This window comes from Quercus suber, unplaced genomic scaffold (genome assembly GCF_002906115.3).
Source record: "Quercus suber isolate HL8 unplaced genomic scaffold, Cork oak 2.0 scaffold_13, whole genome shotgun sequence".
NCBI lineage: Eukaryota > Viridiplantae > Streptophyta > Magnoliopsida > Fagales > Fagaceae > Quercus > Quercus suber.
Genome location: NW_027069478.1, coordinates 1,278,694 through 1,295,689, shown reverse-complemented (window position 1 = coordinate 1,295,689; position 16,996 = coordinate 1,278,694). Strand labels below are relative to the sequence as shown.

Genomic DNA, 16,996 nt, shown 5'->3' with positions numbered 1-16,996 from the left:
CGGCCTGGGCTCGCGCGCGGCCTGGCCCTGGGTCGCCGCTGCCTGGGGCTTTCTTTTCTTCTTCAGCTTTTTTTTTTTTGGCTTTCATTTCTGATTTCTGATTTGCTGCGTTGCAGAGATATTATATATAGGCTTGTAAATCGAGTCTGAAAGACTCGATTTCTATGTGGACGCCACATAGAAAAAATGCCAACTCAGACCGGATCTAAACATAAAAATCGACCTTCAAAAACTTGATTTATAGCTCCTAAATCAAGTCTCTTAAACTCGAAATGTTAATAAAAAATATAGTTTGAAACTAATGACTATTACCTACATAGTTGGGATTTTATGGTTAAATCCCAATTTCGTTCAGTACCAAACGTAACCGGCTCAGCCCCTCAGTACCGAACAAACAGTGTGCCATATCGACGTTTTACCTATAGAGGTGAGAGCCTACAGAGAAAAGGAAGCTTGCGTTAGATCTAAGAAAAAACGCATAAAACAAAAACTCACACACACTCCAACAAGTCTTTGTTGTTTTTTCGAAGCAAAAGCAAAATCAAATTTGCATTTGCACTAATCGAATAGATCGGGCCAAGCTATAAGCCAAATATTGAGGTACGTTTTTCATTTCATTTCATTTCGCAAAATCAATTTCTGTTTTCGATGTTTCACGAATCAAACTGTTTTCGTTTTCAAACAATTTACCGTTTGATTGATAGTTAGGGTTTAATTTGGTACGAAAATTCGAATCAGTTCCTTTTAGAATTTCCTTTTTAACGTTCTGTTTGGTCGGTGGGAAAAATGCACGAAACTGAGATTTTGAATTTTCAGGTTCATAATGATTAGCTAGTTATTTGAGTTAATAGGCACTTGAAAGTTGAGTCTAATAAGAATTTTCTCTTTTATTTTCTCTGCTACCAAACAGCAAACATGGACATTTGATTATTTATGTTGAATATTCGTTTTTTTTGTTGTTGTTCTAGGCATTGTAAAAAGGTGGAGTCTCTAATGGTGATCGAGACTTGTGTGTGGTTGTGATTTTTGTGGAGATGGACAAGAACAAGAGCCGTACCGATCTGCTCGCTGCTGGCCGCAAAAAGGTCCTTGTTCATTTACTTTGTCTATTCATTCTATGTAGTTTGGGATTTTTTGTGTTTGAAACTGTTGTTATTTCGTGTTTGGTTGCTTAGAAATTGTAGGAAAAGAAAGGATATAGGTTTTGTTTCTTTGGTTTTATGATATTATCGAGTTCATAATTAAGTTAATTTTGTATTATAGTTAAGTTTTTGTTCGATAACTGTTTGGGGGCAACTGAGCTGGTTACTTTGTTTGAAGGAGTGGAAATAAAAAAAGTAGAAACGAGGTTTTTGCTTTGTGTTTTCTATTATTTATTTTGGTATCTCATCGAGCAAATGTAGCAGCAGGGTTTTTGAATATTTTTTGTTGGGTGTGATTAAAACATGGGTTCCTGTATCATTGTTTGGTTGTTAGGATATTAAAGCTGAAGATCTGTAAAAAAAGAAAAAAGATAAAGTTTTAATGTCAATGTATTTTGTTTACTGTTCTTAAAACTGGGAAATTCGAGCTGAGTTATATTTTTCAATTGGGTTCCCTAAGATTTGGAAATTATGCTAGTTTCCTTTTCCCTGACATCTTATCAACCAAACAGATAGTGAATGTGAGTGATTGGGGATATTAATTTTGGGTTTTAATTTTCTATCAATAGCTTCAGCAATATCGTCAGAAGAAGGAAGGTAAAGGCAGTGCTAGCCATGGAAAATCCTCAAAAAAATCTGGTAAATCTGACCAGCATGAAGCTGATGCTGATGAATCATCCACTACCCCAGTACCAACTGTGTCATCCCAGGATACTGAAAGGGAAATTGCACCTCATGATGGTTCAGATTTGGAAACTATTGAATCATCATTATCGCATTCGACGGGGATTAGTGAGCCTGATACATCCTCGATGCAGTCAAGGGAAGATCAGGTAACAGATGTAGGTTGTCCTCTCCTTCACTTGATACTTAATTCTTAGTCATTTAGGAATATCCGAGAAATATGTTGGGCTGGTTAGGGAAGATAATTTGTGGATTTGATGTATAATTATATCTCATTTGTTGCTGGGTAGGGGCAATGCAGGAAGCTGATGGTTTGGACTCAAAGCAATCTGATCGCAGCAGTGAAATTGAGCTTGAAGGAGACAGGCAGCTTCCTTTGTATGAGCATGGTGAAAGTGCTGAAACTCTTTCAAGGATAGCTTCAGTAGAGACTAGTATGAAGGAGACACACTGTGAAGCAGAGCAAACTGGTGAGCCAGGTGAAGTATCTGCATCTGATGGTACACTCTTGTCAGATGGGTTTTCAGCTTCTGTTTCGACTTTACAAGAAGCTGACAGGATTTCAGCTGTTAATCCTTCCATGACAAATTGGCAGAGACAAGAAATAGCACCAGATTCATCTTACGGAAAAAACTCAAACATGACTTTTCAGTCTGGTGACTATGGAAAAGGCAGGGAAGAAAAGGTTCAGACTGATTTGGACAGTAGGACAGCTGCAGAGGGGTACAATCAGCAGTATATGCCTGATGAATCTTTTATGCCTGAGGGTGAAAGCCTTGAAAGACCTGAAAAGAAAATGGCAAGTTTGGCTGGAGGATGGACTGTTTCTCCTATTGCAGACATGAGTGCAACCAGTCTCTTGCAGCTTGCGGAGCTGATAAGGGGGCTTAATGAAGAAGAATTTAGGTTTCTGCTCAAGTCAAGAGAATCAATTACTAAAGCAGAATTGGGGACTGGGAGTTTTACTTTTGCAGAGTATGGCTTTACAGATTTATTGGAGAGACTCAAAGAAGAATTATATCTCACATATTTTACTAAAGATATCTTTCATTTGCAACTTGCTGAACAGTCTGAACTACAGATGGGGTTAGATCACCAGCAGTGTCAGTTGGTTGATGAAATATCTCTACTCAATGCTTCACTCAATGAAGTTCGTGAGAAGAATCAATTCCTTGTTGAAGAGCTTGCACAATGCAGATCTGAACTCCAGTTTGTAACTACCATGAGGGAGGAGCTCCAAGACCAACTTTGTGCAGCAAAGGCGGAGGTTGAGGAATTTTCTGCTAGAGCATGTGAGTTGCAGAATAGTCTGGAAAGGTCAGAAGGGGACTTGCTGAGCCGGTTAACAGAGTTGGCTGACTGCAAGAGTTTGGTAGCAGCTTTACAGGTGGAAAATAATAATTTAGAGGGGACCATTTCTTCTGTGAATGAAGAGAGAAACAAACTTGTGGATGAAAAGGAGTTTCTATTCCGTGAGAATGGGAAGATGTTAATTGAATTAGCTGATAGCAAGAGTTTGATGGCAGCTTTACAGGTTGAAAGTTCTAGCTTAAATGAGAGTCTTGCTTCAGTGATGGAGGAGAGAAAGAAGCTTGAAGAGGATAAGGAGCATCTGTCCCATGAGAAGGAGAAACAATCGGTAGAATTGGCTGACTGTAAGGTTCTGGTGGCAGCTTTACAGGAAGAAAATGGAAATTTAAGTGGGAGTCTTGCTTTGGAAACACAACAAAGAAGCAAGCTTGAAGAGGAGAAGGAGCATCTTTTTCTTGAGAATGAGAGGCTTAATACTGAGCTTCTTGCTCTTCAGGAACGGTTGTCTACAGACCATGGGGAACGAATGAAGGTTGAAGTTGACCTGAAGGAAGTGAATATGCGCCTTGAACAAGTCACTGGGGAAAATATTTATCTTCATAGCGGTCTGGACACTCTTAAAGCTAAAATAGGAGAGATTGATAGCCAGCAAACCCAAATAGCCTGTCAAGTTGGGGAAGCTGGGAATGAAGTCAGCCTGGAAGTACGAAGTAGAGGCCATGAAAGTGGAGCAGATTATGAAGATTCTTACAAGATTCTTGGGAAGCAAGATAGTGAAGTTTATTCTCCTGTATTAGAGACGCCCTTATCTGATGGCGTTGCAGTAGAACCACCACTCGAGCTGCCTGAACAGGTAGTCTTTGATGATTCTTTTGGGTTTGTTGCCTTGAAGGGACACTTAGAGGAGGCAGAGAAAATTTTGCAGAAACTTGAAAAGGCAATTGAAGGGATGCATTCTCATTCAGCATTTTTGAGCAGGTCAGCTGGTAAAGTTGCTGCACCTGGGGTTTCAAAACTGATTCAAGCCTTTGAGTCGAAGGTGCAACTTGATGAACAAGAGGAAGAGGAAAGGGCTTTGACTGAAAATCAATCTCCAGAAGATCTATTCACGGTAACAAAAGAGCAAACCGGAAATTTGAGGGCATTGCTTAAGCAGCTGGGGGTGGGTGCTGAGGATGCCAGTATACTGCTCAAGGGGGAACGCGATGGTAGGAAAATTGCTAATGCCATGTTAGAGGAGCTCAGGGATGAACATGAAGCTTTGAAGGAACACAGTAACAATTTGGAAGCTGCCAACATAGAGCTTGGGGTTATATGTGAAGCTTTAAAGGAACATGTTGGTGAAGTTGAGGCAAAGAATGGTGAGCTTGAGGTTCTCTATGAATCCTTGAAGCAACATGATGTTAATCTCAGAGCAGAAAACAGCAAGCTTGGTGGAAAACTACGAGGGTACCAATCAAGAATTAGTGAATTGCAGAGTCAATTGTATGATTTTCAGCATAGTTCAAATGAGATGGCTTCTGTAATTGGCAGTCAATTAGAAAATTTGCAGAAGGAAGCGGATGAGAGGGTATTGATTCTTGAGCAAGATTGGAATTCTACTGTTACTCAGATTCTTGATGCTGTTGGGAAGCTTGATAAATCAATTGGGGAAGATTTGACCTCAACCATCTCAACTGGTACTCACAATGGCTTGGATATAAGCAGCCGTGTTGCTGCTTCTGTTAATGTTGCCAATGAAGTGATTGAGGCTCTGCAGGGGGAACTCCAAGTTGCTCAAACTGACCATGAAGCAATCTGTACTTTATACAAAGAGGCGAATGAGAAAAGTGGTGATTTGCATGGAAAAAATGAATTGGCTATTGGTATATTGAGTAGGATGCATGGTAAACTTTGGGAACTTGTGATAAGTTCATGTGGATCTGTGGAAGAAAGTGAGAAAAATGTACAAATTGAGAAACTGCTTGATCCCTTAGATTATAGTGAATACAAGACCCTCTTGGACCAGCTGGAGAATTCTTTGGATGAGAAGCTGCAACTCAAGTCTGTTAACAGTAAACTCACCGCAGAGTTGATTAATCGAGCAGAAGAATTTGAGGAAATGAACAGGAGATGCCTGAATTCAAATGCTATTCATAAGTTAATTGAAGATGTTGAAGATGTGTTAAAATTGGATGAAGCTGAGATTAACTTGGATGCAACACCTGCTGTGCGTTTGGAGTTTTTATTGTCTGTTCTTGTTCAGAAATTTAAGGAGGCTGATGTGCAAGTTGGCTTGTCTAGAGAGCAGTTTGGATATAAGATGATGGAGTTGACAGAATTGCAGGATAAGATACATCAGTTAGAAGCCTTGACCTTTGAGCATGAAAATGAAATCCCTATTCTCAGGGACAGTTTACGCCTGGCAGAGGAAGCTTTTATTGCTGCACGTTCTGAATTACAAGAGAAAATAAGTGAACTTGAACAGTCAGATCAGCGAGTATCTTCTATTAGAGAGAAACTTGGCATAGCTGTTGCCAAGGGGAAAGGCTTGGTTGTGCAGCGAGATGGTCTCAAGCAGTCTCTGGCAGAGACTTCTAGCGAACTGGAGAGATGTTTGCAAGAGCTGCAGTTGAAAGACACTAGGCTTCAAGAAGTTGAAACAAAACTTAAGACCTACTCGGAGGCAGGTGAGCGTGTGGAAGCTCTGGAATCTGAGCTTTCATACATTCGCAACTCAGCCACTAGTTTAAGGGAATCATTCCTTCTTAAAGATTCTGTCCTTCAAAGAATAGAAGAAATTTTGGAAGACCTTGATCTGCCAGAGCATTTTCATTCAAGAGATATAATTGAAAAGATTGATTGGTTGGCGAGGTCAGCTACTGGAAACTCTGTGCCTGTGACTGATTGGGATCAGAAGAGTTCTGCAGGAGGAGGTTCATATTCTGATGCTGGTTTTGTTGGTATAGATGCTTGGAGAGACGATGTACAGCCAAGCTCAAATTCAGGGGACGATTTGAGAAGAAAGTTGGAGGAACTTCAAAATAGGTTTTATGGGTTGGCTGAACAAAATGAAATGCTCGAACAATCGTTAATGGAAAGGAACAACTTGGTACAGAGATTTGAAGAACTTTTGGACAGGATTGATATGCCTTTGCAGTTCCGGTCTGCGGAACCAGAGGATAGGATCGAATGGTTAGGAAAAGCGCTTTTGGAGGCTCAGCATGAGAGAAATTCTTTCCGGGAGAAGATTGATAATTTTGAAAATTATTGTGGATCACTAAGTGCTGATCTGGAAGAGTCACAAAGGAGAGCATCTGGCCTTGAGGCAGACCTCCAGGCAGTTACCCAAGAGAGAGAGCACCTTTCTGAAAGATTCAAGATACTGGCTCATGAACATGAAAAACTCTCAGCAAAGACAATTGAGGCAGAACTCCAGGAAGTTACTCAAGAGAGAGAGCACCTTTCTGAAAGATTTGAGATACTGGCTCATGAGCATGAAAAACTTTCAGCAGAGACAGTTGAGTTCAAACTTGAGAATGAAAAGCTGCAGCATGAAGTTACGGGTTTGAAGGATAAATTGGTTGATCAGCTTGGGAATGAGGAACGAATTGTCAGCATTGAAGGCGAAATCAGAAGATTGCAGGATTTGGTTAGCGATGCATTGCAAGAATCTGGAACAAAAGATCTGGTTTCTGGAACTGGTAGTATCCATTGCCTGGAGGAATTACTGAGGAAGCTTATAGAAAATTACGCAATTCTTTCTTCAATGAATCCTGTGCTTGGGGATGTGGCCGATACAGACCATGCTAAAAATTCTAAGATTACTCTTGATGAAGCAAGAAGCATAAATTCACATGATTCCAGGGAGCTGGATATAGCTGTTTCGAATAAAGAACTGGAGGAGGCTATGCGTGAGCTGATGCATGTGACGGAGGAAAGAGATAGATATATGGAGAAGCAGCAAAGTTTGATTTGTGAAGTAGAAGCTCTTGGTAGAAGAAAAGAGGAGTTGCAAGAGCTACTTAGTGAGGAGGAGCAGAAGTCTGCTTCTGTGAGAGAGAAGTTAAATGTTGCAGTTAGAAAAGGGAAGTCACTGGTGCAACAGCGGGACAGTCTGAAGCAAACCATTGAAGAGAAGAATACTGAGGTGGAACTTTTGAAATCTCAGATTACCCACTGGGAAAATGCTCTTGCAGAGTATGAACAGAAGTTCAGGGACTTTTCTGCTTATCCAGAAAGGGTAGAAGCCCTAGAGTCTGAGCGTTTGTTATTGAGGAATCATTTAACAGAAACTGAGCACTATTTACAAGAGAAAGAACATATGCTGAGCATGATTTTGAATACTTTAAATGGCATTGATGTTGGTGGTGAAGTCAACAGTGGTGATCCAGTGGAGAGGTTGGAACAACTTGGAAAACTAGTCTCTGATTTAGACGCAGCTGTTGCTTCTTCAGAGCAGCAGTCGAGGAAATCTAAAAGGGCAGCAGAGCTGCTCCTTGCTGAGCTGAATGAGGTTCAAGACAGAAATGATGTTCTTCAAGAGGAGCTAGCAAAAGCTGCAAATGAAGTTGCTGAGCTTACTAAGGAAAGGGATTTGGCTGAGGCTGCCAAACTTGAAGCTATTTCACGGCTTGAAAAGTTATCTGATGTTCGTTCTGAGGAAAGAAAGAACCAATTATCTGAATTTATGCGGATAAAGTCTATTCTGAACCAACTCAGAAAGGGCTTTCATGATGTTAAGAATTTACAAGGTGATGTTTTCTCCAAGGACTTGGAATTTTTGCACAATCTGGAGGTTGGTGTTGAGTCATTTCTGAAAGCAGACAAAGCAAAGCGAGTTGTTGCACCTCTTTTCACTCTATCTGATGCTGTTATATCCAGAATTTCAGATAAAAAGGTATCATTCGGGCTTATATATTTGTCTTAGTATATTTTGTGTACACTTATCTATTTATGATCTTGTCTTTTCCATGTTAATTATCTTGTCTTTGGTTAATCTCACACTGATTCTAAAGTAAAACATGCTATGGATGCAGCACATTTAGGGTTATTTTTCTTCTTTTTGGGCATTGAAAAATTCTTTTAAAATTACCCTTTTTTTTTTTTTATAAATTTTTTGGGAGGGGGAATTTTTTGCGGCCTTTGTACATGCATATGCAGTATATTTGCTAAGTGCTTGTATACATTTATGCATGCATGACTCATTGATATTTAAATGTTGTGGTTGAGCCTAAGGCCATTTGCAAGTTTATGCTAAGATCTTTGGATTGGGATTTGGGAATAAAAAAAAGTTTATAGTCATTATCCTATTTACACTTAATTTTTTCTGAAGTAGTGTAATGACACTTATGTTAAAAAGAGTACCAAACCTCAATATATGTGCAGATTAGTACAGTCAAACCGATATAAATGTACTGCATGCTCATTGCTTTGATGTATCCTATGGCTATGAATGGCAGTATCACCTCAAGATATGTATTTTGTCTTGGATAAGCTTGTTTTGGAAAAGTTATCTTTCTAGTGGCATCCCTAAACAGCTTGAGTTTCTGGTGGCCTTTTCTCCTTGTTGGTCATTTGCAAAAGATACATAGAATGGAGTTCTGGATTTCTTTCTCAAATAATTTGAGAGGAAGTGTCTAACAGCAGTAAATATTATATAAAGTTAATTCGTGTTGATTCTGAATTTTTTTGGTGCAGTATAGAGTGATATTTGCGTCTTATATTCTATATTGTTATGTACCCACAAAAGGATGTGCTATACTGTCTTTGTTAAAATTGAGAAACTCAACATAAGTGCATCTTGTGGTGAATCAGGTGTGCCTAGGTCCTGACCCACCCCCACTCACCCATGAAAAACATTACGTAAAATACTAAGTTGGCCTTATTTATTTATTTTTTTTTATAAGTTAACAGTAAACAGTTGCTCCCTCAGAACCAAAGACTAGTTTTTCATCAACTAAGTTGGCCTTTATTTTATAATATCAGTACTTTGAATCTGATGTTCTATGTTGTTTTGTTATAAAATAACTGAGAAACTCAGCTCATTAGCTGTCCCTCTTTAACTAATGGAAAAAAAAAGAAAAAAAACCCCCTTAAAAACAGAAATTTGTTCTTATTTGGTAGTCTTATTAGCACTCAAAAGCTGCTTATAGGGGGCAGAAAAGAAAATTATCATTTTTTTGACATTATTGTGCTGGCCCTTTGACTGTTGTTGGTTGTTTCTTGCAAAATCTGGAATCTACTCACTTTTTATTGAGAGGAAGAACTCCTCAAACTCCTTATAGTTGGAGAAGATTTGTTTAATTTGAGCCACTTCCCATATGTCAAAATTTGAGGCCTTATGTGGATTTGTACAAAATACAAATAGGTTTTGAAACTTACGGATAAAAAATACCTATAAATTGGATTTTGTATGGAATCTATCCATTTGTACAAAAAGTAATGACCATCCTATTTGTAATGATAGTTATCTATTGTAGTGTTTAATCTCTCTCCCCCCTCACCCCACCCCCTTTTTTGAATAAGTAATATAACTTTATTGAATAAAGAAAACAATACAAGAAACCAAAGCACCTAGGCGGCGTACTAAGGAATCAGACAAAACAGCAAAAACTATAAAGCAAAGAAAGTACAACTATCTAACAAATTTGTCAAAGAATTAAAAGTAAAAACACCCGAAGCATTTGTCCACTAGCAAAGTTTAGAGAAAAACCAACTTCATATCATGAGTTGATCTCTTACATCCTTCAAAAGTATGACATTCCTCTCCCACCAAATACCCCACATAATACAATGAGGAATCATACTCCAAATCACCAAGGACTTACGTCTGCTACATTTATACAACCAGTTTGCTAGAAGATCCACAACATGGCATGGCGTAACCCAGTGAACCCCAAATAAAGAAAATACTGTATTCCACAACTCTCTAGCTACATGGCAATGTGCCAATAAATGATCAATGGACTCCCCTATTATGTCAATTTGTAGAGTACTTAAGTGAAATTGATATCTTCATGCTACTTTAATTGTAGAAAGAAAATCTATTTGATATGTTTGGAATGGAGGGAGATGGGGTAGGATAATTAGAGAATTTGTTTGCGAGTGCTTGTGGTGGGCTTAGGGTTAGGAGAATTTGTGGATCTAGGTTTAGAATTTTTGAATAAAGGTTTTTGTTGTTGTGTAATGAATTAAAAGGTGGTTTGATGAGTTATTTGATGGATATTTGGTAGAATAAAGTATGTGGGGTTAAGGGTTTTGATAGGTAAAAGAAAGGTCTTGATTTGGGATTGGAAGGAAGAAGAAATAGATAATTTAATGGTGTTTAGGGGCTGCATGAACAATTGAACAGTATTCGTGAATAACACAGCAAGAAAGAGAAGAAAAGGGAAAAAAGAAAGGGAGAAAGAACTCGCAAAGGCTAACATGCCTCAATGCTCAAAACACTTAAAATTTTTTATTAATCAACTCAATCTCTCCTTTGAGTATTTTGAGCACATATTCTTTCTTGTACCTGTTGTATGAAGACTCCTAGTTTGGCTAGAAAACTAAAATTTAATAAAAGACTATCATGGACTCAAAGAAATAAAACCTAAGATATGTAGCCTAGAAAAATTCTTCTTAATTAAACTACCAAATTACCCTTAATGCATAGCAATTATTCACAGCAATTACGGAAATTACAGTTTTGCACAAAATTCACCGTAACTTATTAAAAAAATCCTTTTTAATGTGAGGACTGAGGACACGTATAGCTAGACCTTCAATTGGACTTCACATGTGGGCCCCATAAAATAAGTCTAAAATAGGAAAATTTGCAAGGTATTAACAAATCAGTCTGCCATGGCTGCTTCAGGAGAGGGAAAGGTGCCTAGAATATTCTAAAAATGAGTATATTTTAACCTTCCCCTCTCCTCTCCTCTCCCCCCATTCAAACATAGGGCTAGGCTTTTGAGTCTTGTCTTAATATCAATAGATGTGTCACTTACAAGATCTGCACTAATGTTATATGTACTGATCTACGGTTGTCAGTCTTTGCTTCATGTCATATTTGCATTGACTTTTGTTTTTCTGTAGATCTTTCTATAAAAATGAATAAAATAGTGGGCACGAGCAAAATTTCTACTCATCTAATTATAAGACTTTTATGACTAAAATAGTATGCATTATTCTCCTTGACTAGCTTGTTGGTTTCTGAATTTAACTGGTCATTGAATGTGTAATTCATTTTTTATCTTGCACCCCGTGTTATCTTGTTCAGGGGAACTTTCCGTCTATGGATTCTTGGTTGGACTCCAAAACTGATGGTCATTTTGACGAAAATGTTGTATTTGAAACATGTAATTTTGTTGTGGATCATCTGCAAGAATTCATGACAGAAATTGGAGATCTTAAAGAAAAAATCTCCAAACACTCAGTGTCATTACATGAACAAGGTAGCAGTCTATCTAAATTGATGGACATTGTTCAGGGAGAGATGAATTCCCAAAAAGAGTCGTTTGAGGCAATGAAGAGAGACATGGTTCATATAGATTCAGTGGAAAAAGAAAAAGGCATGGAACTTATACTGTTGCGTAAAAACATTGCTGTGCTTTATGAAGCATGTGCTAGTTCAGTTGTGGAAATTGAAAACAGAAGAGTTGACCTGGTTGGAAATAATATGGCTGCTGGAGATCTGGGTTTGAACTTGAGATCAACATCTGTTGATGGAGAATTTCCTTTCAGTGGACCAGCTCAATTGTCCTCTGAGGAATCTATCAGGACAATGGCAGATAAACTTGTATTGGCTGTGAGGGATTTTGCTAGCTTGAAAGCTGAAACTGTAGTGGGTAGCCAAAAGGAATTGAAGATTACCATAGCAAATTTGCGGAAGGAGCTTCAGGAGAAGGACATTCAGAAAGAAAGGATTTGCATGGAGCTGGTAGGTCAAATAAAGGAAGCTGAAGCTGCTGCAACAAGTTACTCACTAGATCTTCAATCTTCCATAGTGCGGGTGCATGATTTGGAAAAACAGTTTGAAGTGATAGAGAGAGAACGGAACTTACTAGAGCAGAGAGTGAAGGAGCTGCAAGATGCACAAGCCACCTCAACTGAGTTACAGGAGAAGGTTCAATCTCTTACTGATGTGCTTGCTGCCAAAGACCAAGGTCAGTTAGATTTATCTTAAATTTACTTCATTTTTGTATGGCTCATAATGCTTTATTTGGATAATAGATACTACTTGTTGATCACAGAAATTGAGGCACTGATGCAAGCACTTGACGAGGAAGAGGTGCAGATGGAAGATCTGACAAACAAGATGGAGGAAATGGAAAAAGTTGTACAACAAAAGAATTTAGATTTGAAGAACCTTGATGCTTCTCGTGGAAAAGCTTTGAAAAAGCTTTCCATCACTGTGACCAAGTTTGATGAGCTTCATCATCTTTCTGAGAGTCTCCTAGCTGAGGTTGAAAAGCTTCAAGCACAACTGCAAGATCGGGATGCAGAGATCTCTTTCTTAAGGCAAGAGGTCACTAGATGCACCAATGATGTTCTTGTTGCATCACAAATGAGTAGCAAAAGGACCTCAGATGAGATTCATGAGTTCTTGACATGGTTTGAACTGATCGTTGCTCAGGCTGAGGTGCATGATGTGCATCTTGCTGACAAGAACAGCAATGATGTTCATGAACACAAGGAAATACTCCAGAAGAAGGTTTTTTCTATCATATCGGAATTGGAAAATTTACGGGCAGCAGCTCAAAGTAAGGACACATTGTTACAAGTCGAAAGAAGCAAGGTGGAAGAGTTAACACGCAAAGAAGAATTTCTTGAGAAGTCTTTACATGAGAAGGAATCACGATTAAATTTGCTGGAGGGTGTTGGGGGATCTGAAAGGGCTAGCATGACCTCTGAAATTTTGGAAGTTGAACCTGTGGTGAGAATATTTTAGATTCTTAGTTCTTATTATTTTGATATAGCTTTATTTGTGTCCTTTTTAAAATTCATTTTCTGGAAAAAAAAAAGATGCTAGGAACATCTTTGAAACACCCCCCCCAACAAAAAAAAAACAAAAAAAAAACCACGACCACCACCAAAAAAGAAAAGAAAATGTTATAGTGGCAACCACTGGTACATCTAATTGATGAATTAAGATGTGCCTTTTAGCACTGGTTTCCCTTTCAAAATTGTTAGATGTGATATTTGCTTTATGCTTCCAGTTGATCTTTATTGACCACAACTATACACTTTTTATTTTGTTCTGTACTATTAGTACTTATTAGGGGAAAATGTTTTGAACTATTTGATAGATTGATTAAATTCAGATTATGTGAATGCCCCTTTGTGAGTTTGGTTCATTAGTGATTAGTTTAAACATTATTATATTACTGGTGATTTTTGGTAGTTAATAATGTTTATATCCTCTATCAAAATTCATCTTCATTACTTTCAATGCTCTATCCTATATAGAGTATTCTATGATTTTGACCTCTTATCTTTGTTAGATTACCCTTGACATTACGTAATCGGTTATGGTGAACTTCCTTGCAGATAAACAAACGGACAGTGCCTGGGACTTCAATTGCACCTCAAGTGCGCAGTTTGCGGAAAGGCAACAATGACCAGGTTGCCATTGCTATAGATATGGATCCTGGCAGTAGTGGTAGGTTAGAAGACGAAGATGATGAGAAAGGTAAACCAGGAAAAATACAACCATTGGCTTGTTATTCTCTTTTATACACACGTGCATGCACGTGCATACACACACATATTAACATAATTATAATATAATGAATGCATTTCTTATATATTTATGTTTTTTTTTTTCCTTTTGCTTTCATTCTTTTGCCACTGTAGTTCATGGTTTCAAGTCACTCACTACATCAAGAATTGTGCCAAGATTTACAAGACCTGTGACTGACATGATTGATGGCCTTTGGTAGGACACCCAATTATTTTTTATTTTTATCATTTTGTTTTGAAACTTATTTAAGCAAATAGGCTGAAACCATATTTTATTCTTAACCTGCCAGGGTTTCTTGTGATCGGGCTCTGATGCGACAACCTGCATTACGTATGGGTATTATAATCTATTGGGCCATATTGCATGCACTTCTTGCTACTGTTATGATTTGAGAAGCCAAACTGGTTAGTGAGCCTTTCTTCTTCATATTAGTTGGCTTTGTTGCAAATCTGCTGGATTTACTGGGTGTGGGGTTTTGTGTTTGTTATCATGCAATATTTTTGCCTTGTCTATTTGTTCTACTGGTGTGATATGCATTCTGTTTCACAGTTAAATGGCATGATTATGGTGTAAATTAAACTTAATTGCATTTTCCTGATCTGCAGGTTGATACTTACTTGAATGCAAGAGGGCCCAACCATGATCTTGTTGTTTCTGGCATCAAATTTGTCTATGTAATCATTGATTTTTTATTTTATAAAGTATAATCATTTAATTTTTTTTTTCTTCCTAGATATATTTAGATTGATCATTATTTAGCTCAACCAGGCAACTGTGATTTTCCATTTTTATTTTTGTTAATCCCAGATTGCTTGGTTGCATCCAATAAGACAAAATGCCTTGTTACCATGATACTAGAAATAGGTTGAGAATTTGTTTACTCAAAACCAACCAAAGGTTGTACTTCACTACTTTTGTATTTACACATATCCTTATAATTCTAAAGAATATCTTTAGTTATCCCTAATCGGAGGCACGCTTTGTCTTGATTTGTGGCTTGTACAAATTGGGTGGGTCTTCCATGTAAGAGCAAGTTTTGTGATCAATTGTGTATGTCTACATGTTTCTTAATATTGCTAACCGTCTAGTGTCCATATCTTTGTTGATTTATAATTTTTAAATTCATATAGTTTTCTTAAATCTCAATATATATATATATATTATATATATTTTTTTTTTTCGTTTTTTGCTCAATACAACAATATGGTTGAAACTTTTCTTTTCCAAGTATTTTTGTTTTACTTTTGGCACATAAGAAGATAGTGCAGCAGAAAATAATGAAAACTTTAACTCCCGGTGCTTTATTTGCATGGTATCATGACTTTAAGATACTTCGAGTCTTGGACTGAATGCTGGATTTTGACAGAATAACCAAAAACATGCAGAATTGGCCAAAGTAGAGGTGGACTTGTGTTCTATTTTGAAAGAACAATGTTTAAGCATTGTGGCATGTAAATCTTAAGAGCCATGCTACTTTATCAAAAAACCTTACCAGCAATGCTGGAGGGATTATATATTCAGTGTGCAGCTGTACATGTTTGCCCCATGAGATTCCCAGTCAATTTCAGAGCTATCTATCATCATTAGATTAGCCAAAGATCAAAGACTATAAAGTGATCAATATCTTCCTACTGCCTGGTAGGACGCTTCCTGTATCTAAGTTTTCAATAATTTGTTGTAGAAGGCCACACTAAACCAACAAATGGGTCCTCTAGCTATATGTCAAGAATTGGAAAGATTTCAAAGATTTTTTACATCATGTGATGTACTCTGCTATCAGCCCTCAATGATTGAGTAAAAGTCCATTTTCATTTCTCTGTAATAATAATTGTGTACAATTGTTATCTTATATATATATATATATATATAATATAGCCATCACTCTCTCTTAACGTACTAGTACCTTAGCAATGTTGCCCTCAACTAAGGCACCTTTTTATTCTTGCCTTGCCACCCAAAATGGTTTCAAATAGATGATATTGACTTCAGATTTCCAACTTTGAAATTAGTAATCATGACTTCGAGTCACGATTTCAATCGCTTTTTAGCGCGTGTAAAAGAGTTAGTGTACAACAAGTTTAACTCTTTTTTATTCTTGACATATTGCTATAGGACGTATTTGTTTCTTTATTTGGCCTTCTACAACAAATTATTGAAAACATAGATACTTCAGATTTCCAACTTGGAAGTTAGTAATCATAACTTCAAGTCATGATTTCAGTAACTTTTTAGACTGTGTAAACTAGTTTGTGCGCAACAATTGTAAAAGTCATGTGATGTAATTTGCTATCATCCCTCAATGATTAAGTAAAAACCATTTCTATTTCTCTGTAATTATAATTGAGGGGTTTTTACTCAATCATTGAGGGATGATAGCAAATTACATCACATGACTTTTACAATTGTTGCACACAAACTATTTTACACATTCTAAAAAGTTATTGAAATCATGACTTGGAGTCAATCTAAATTATCTAAGTTTTCAATAATTTGTTGTGGAAGGCCAACTAAACAAACAAATGGGTCCTGTAGCTATATGTCAAGAATCAAAAAGAGTTGAACTTGTTGCACAAAAACTCTTTTACACACTTTAAAAAGCAATTGAAATCGTGACTTGAAGTCATGATTACTACCTTCCAAGTAGGAAATCTGAAGTCAAGATCATCGATTGAAACCATTTTGGGTGGTAAGAGCATTACCAACGAATAGGCCAAATCCCAAATGTAGGCTTATTTTACAATTCAGGCCCAAAATGCCTCTCCATTAGATGTTGTAAAATGTAACTACTGCCAAAAAAAAAAAAAAAAAAAAAAAAAAAAAAAATTCAATTGTGCTATAGCTGAATGGGATAATTTTTTTAATACTCTCTCTCCCCCTTTTAACCCGGAAATTTCTCTCTCCTTTACATTATTTCTCTTCTTTTCTCTTCTTCCTTCTTTCTTTCTCATCTGCTCTCTGCTCTCTTCAGACCCAAGACCTCGTAAGTTTTGACAAAGTGGAATCATATGGCTTTGATGGGTCGGCATGAGGGCTCTAATGGCTCCGATGGTGATTCTGCGAGGCATCAGTGGTAGGTTTCTTTGGAGGTGTGGGTTTTGACAACAGTGGAGATCGTGGGTTTTGACGACGGTGGGTCAATGGGCTGGGTTTGGAT

The 16,996-nt window shown here is 37.5% G+C and overlaps 1 protein-coding gene across 5 annotated transcripts; it reads left to right on the top strand.

Moving 5' to 3' along the window:
- The first annotated feature begins 369 nt into the window (after positions 1–369).
- On the top strand, positions 370–14,809 carry LOC112007579 (trans-Golgi network-localized SYP41-interacting protein 1). Of its 5 annotated transcripts, none has more exons than XM_065779797.1 (10): positions 370–600; positions 969–1,085; positions 1,712–1,975; positions 2,128–8,016; positions 11,380–12,265; positions 12,353–13,035; positions 13,650–13,791; positions 13,956–14,037; positions 14,132–14,246; positions 14,448–14,809. In XM_065779797.1, exons 2-9 carry the CDS (start codon positions 1,035–1,037, stop codon positions 14,232–14,234), a joined length of 8,100 nt encoding a protein of 2,699 aa, XP_065635869.1. In that variant the 5' UTR covers positions 370–600; positions 969–1,034; the 3' UTR covers positions 14,235–14,246; positions 14,448–14,809. The 5 variants fall into 5 exon arrangements, with proteins under 5 accessions (XP_065635869.1, XP_065635867.1, XP_065635866.1 ...); XM_065779795.1 differs by having other exon boundaries at positions 1,712–1,984; XM_065779794.1 differs by having other exon boundaries at positions 1,712–1,988; positions 2,117–8,016.
- Positions 14,810–16,996: the final 2,187 nt, after the last annotated feature.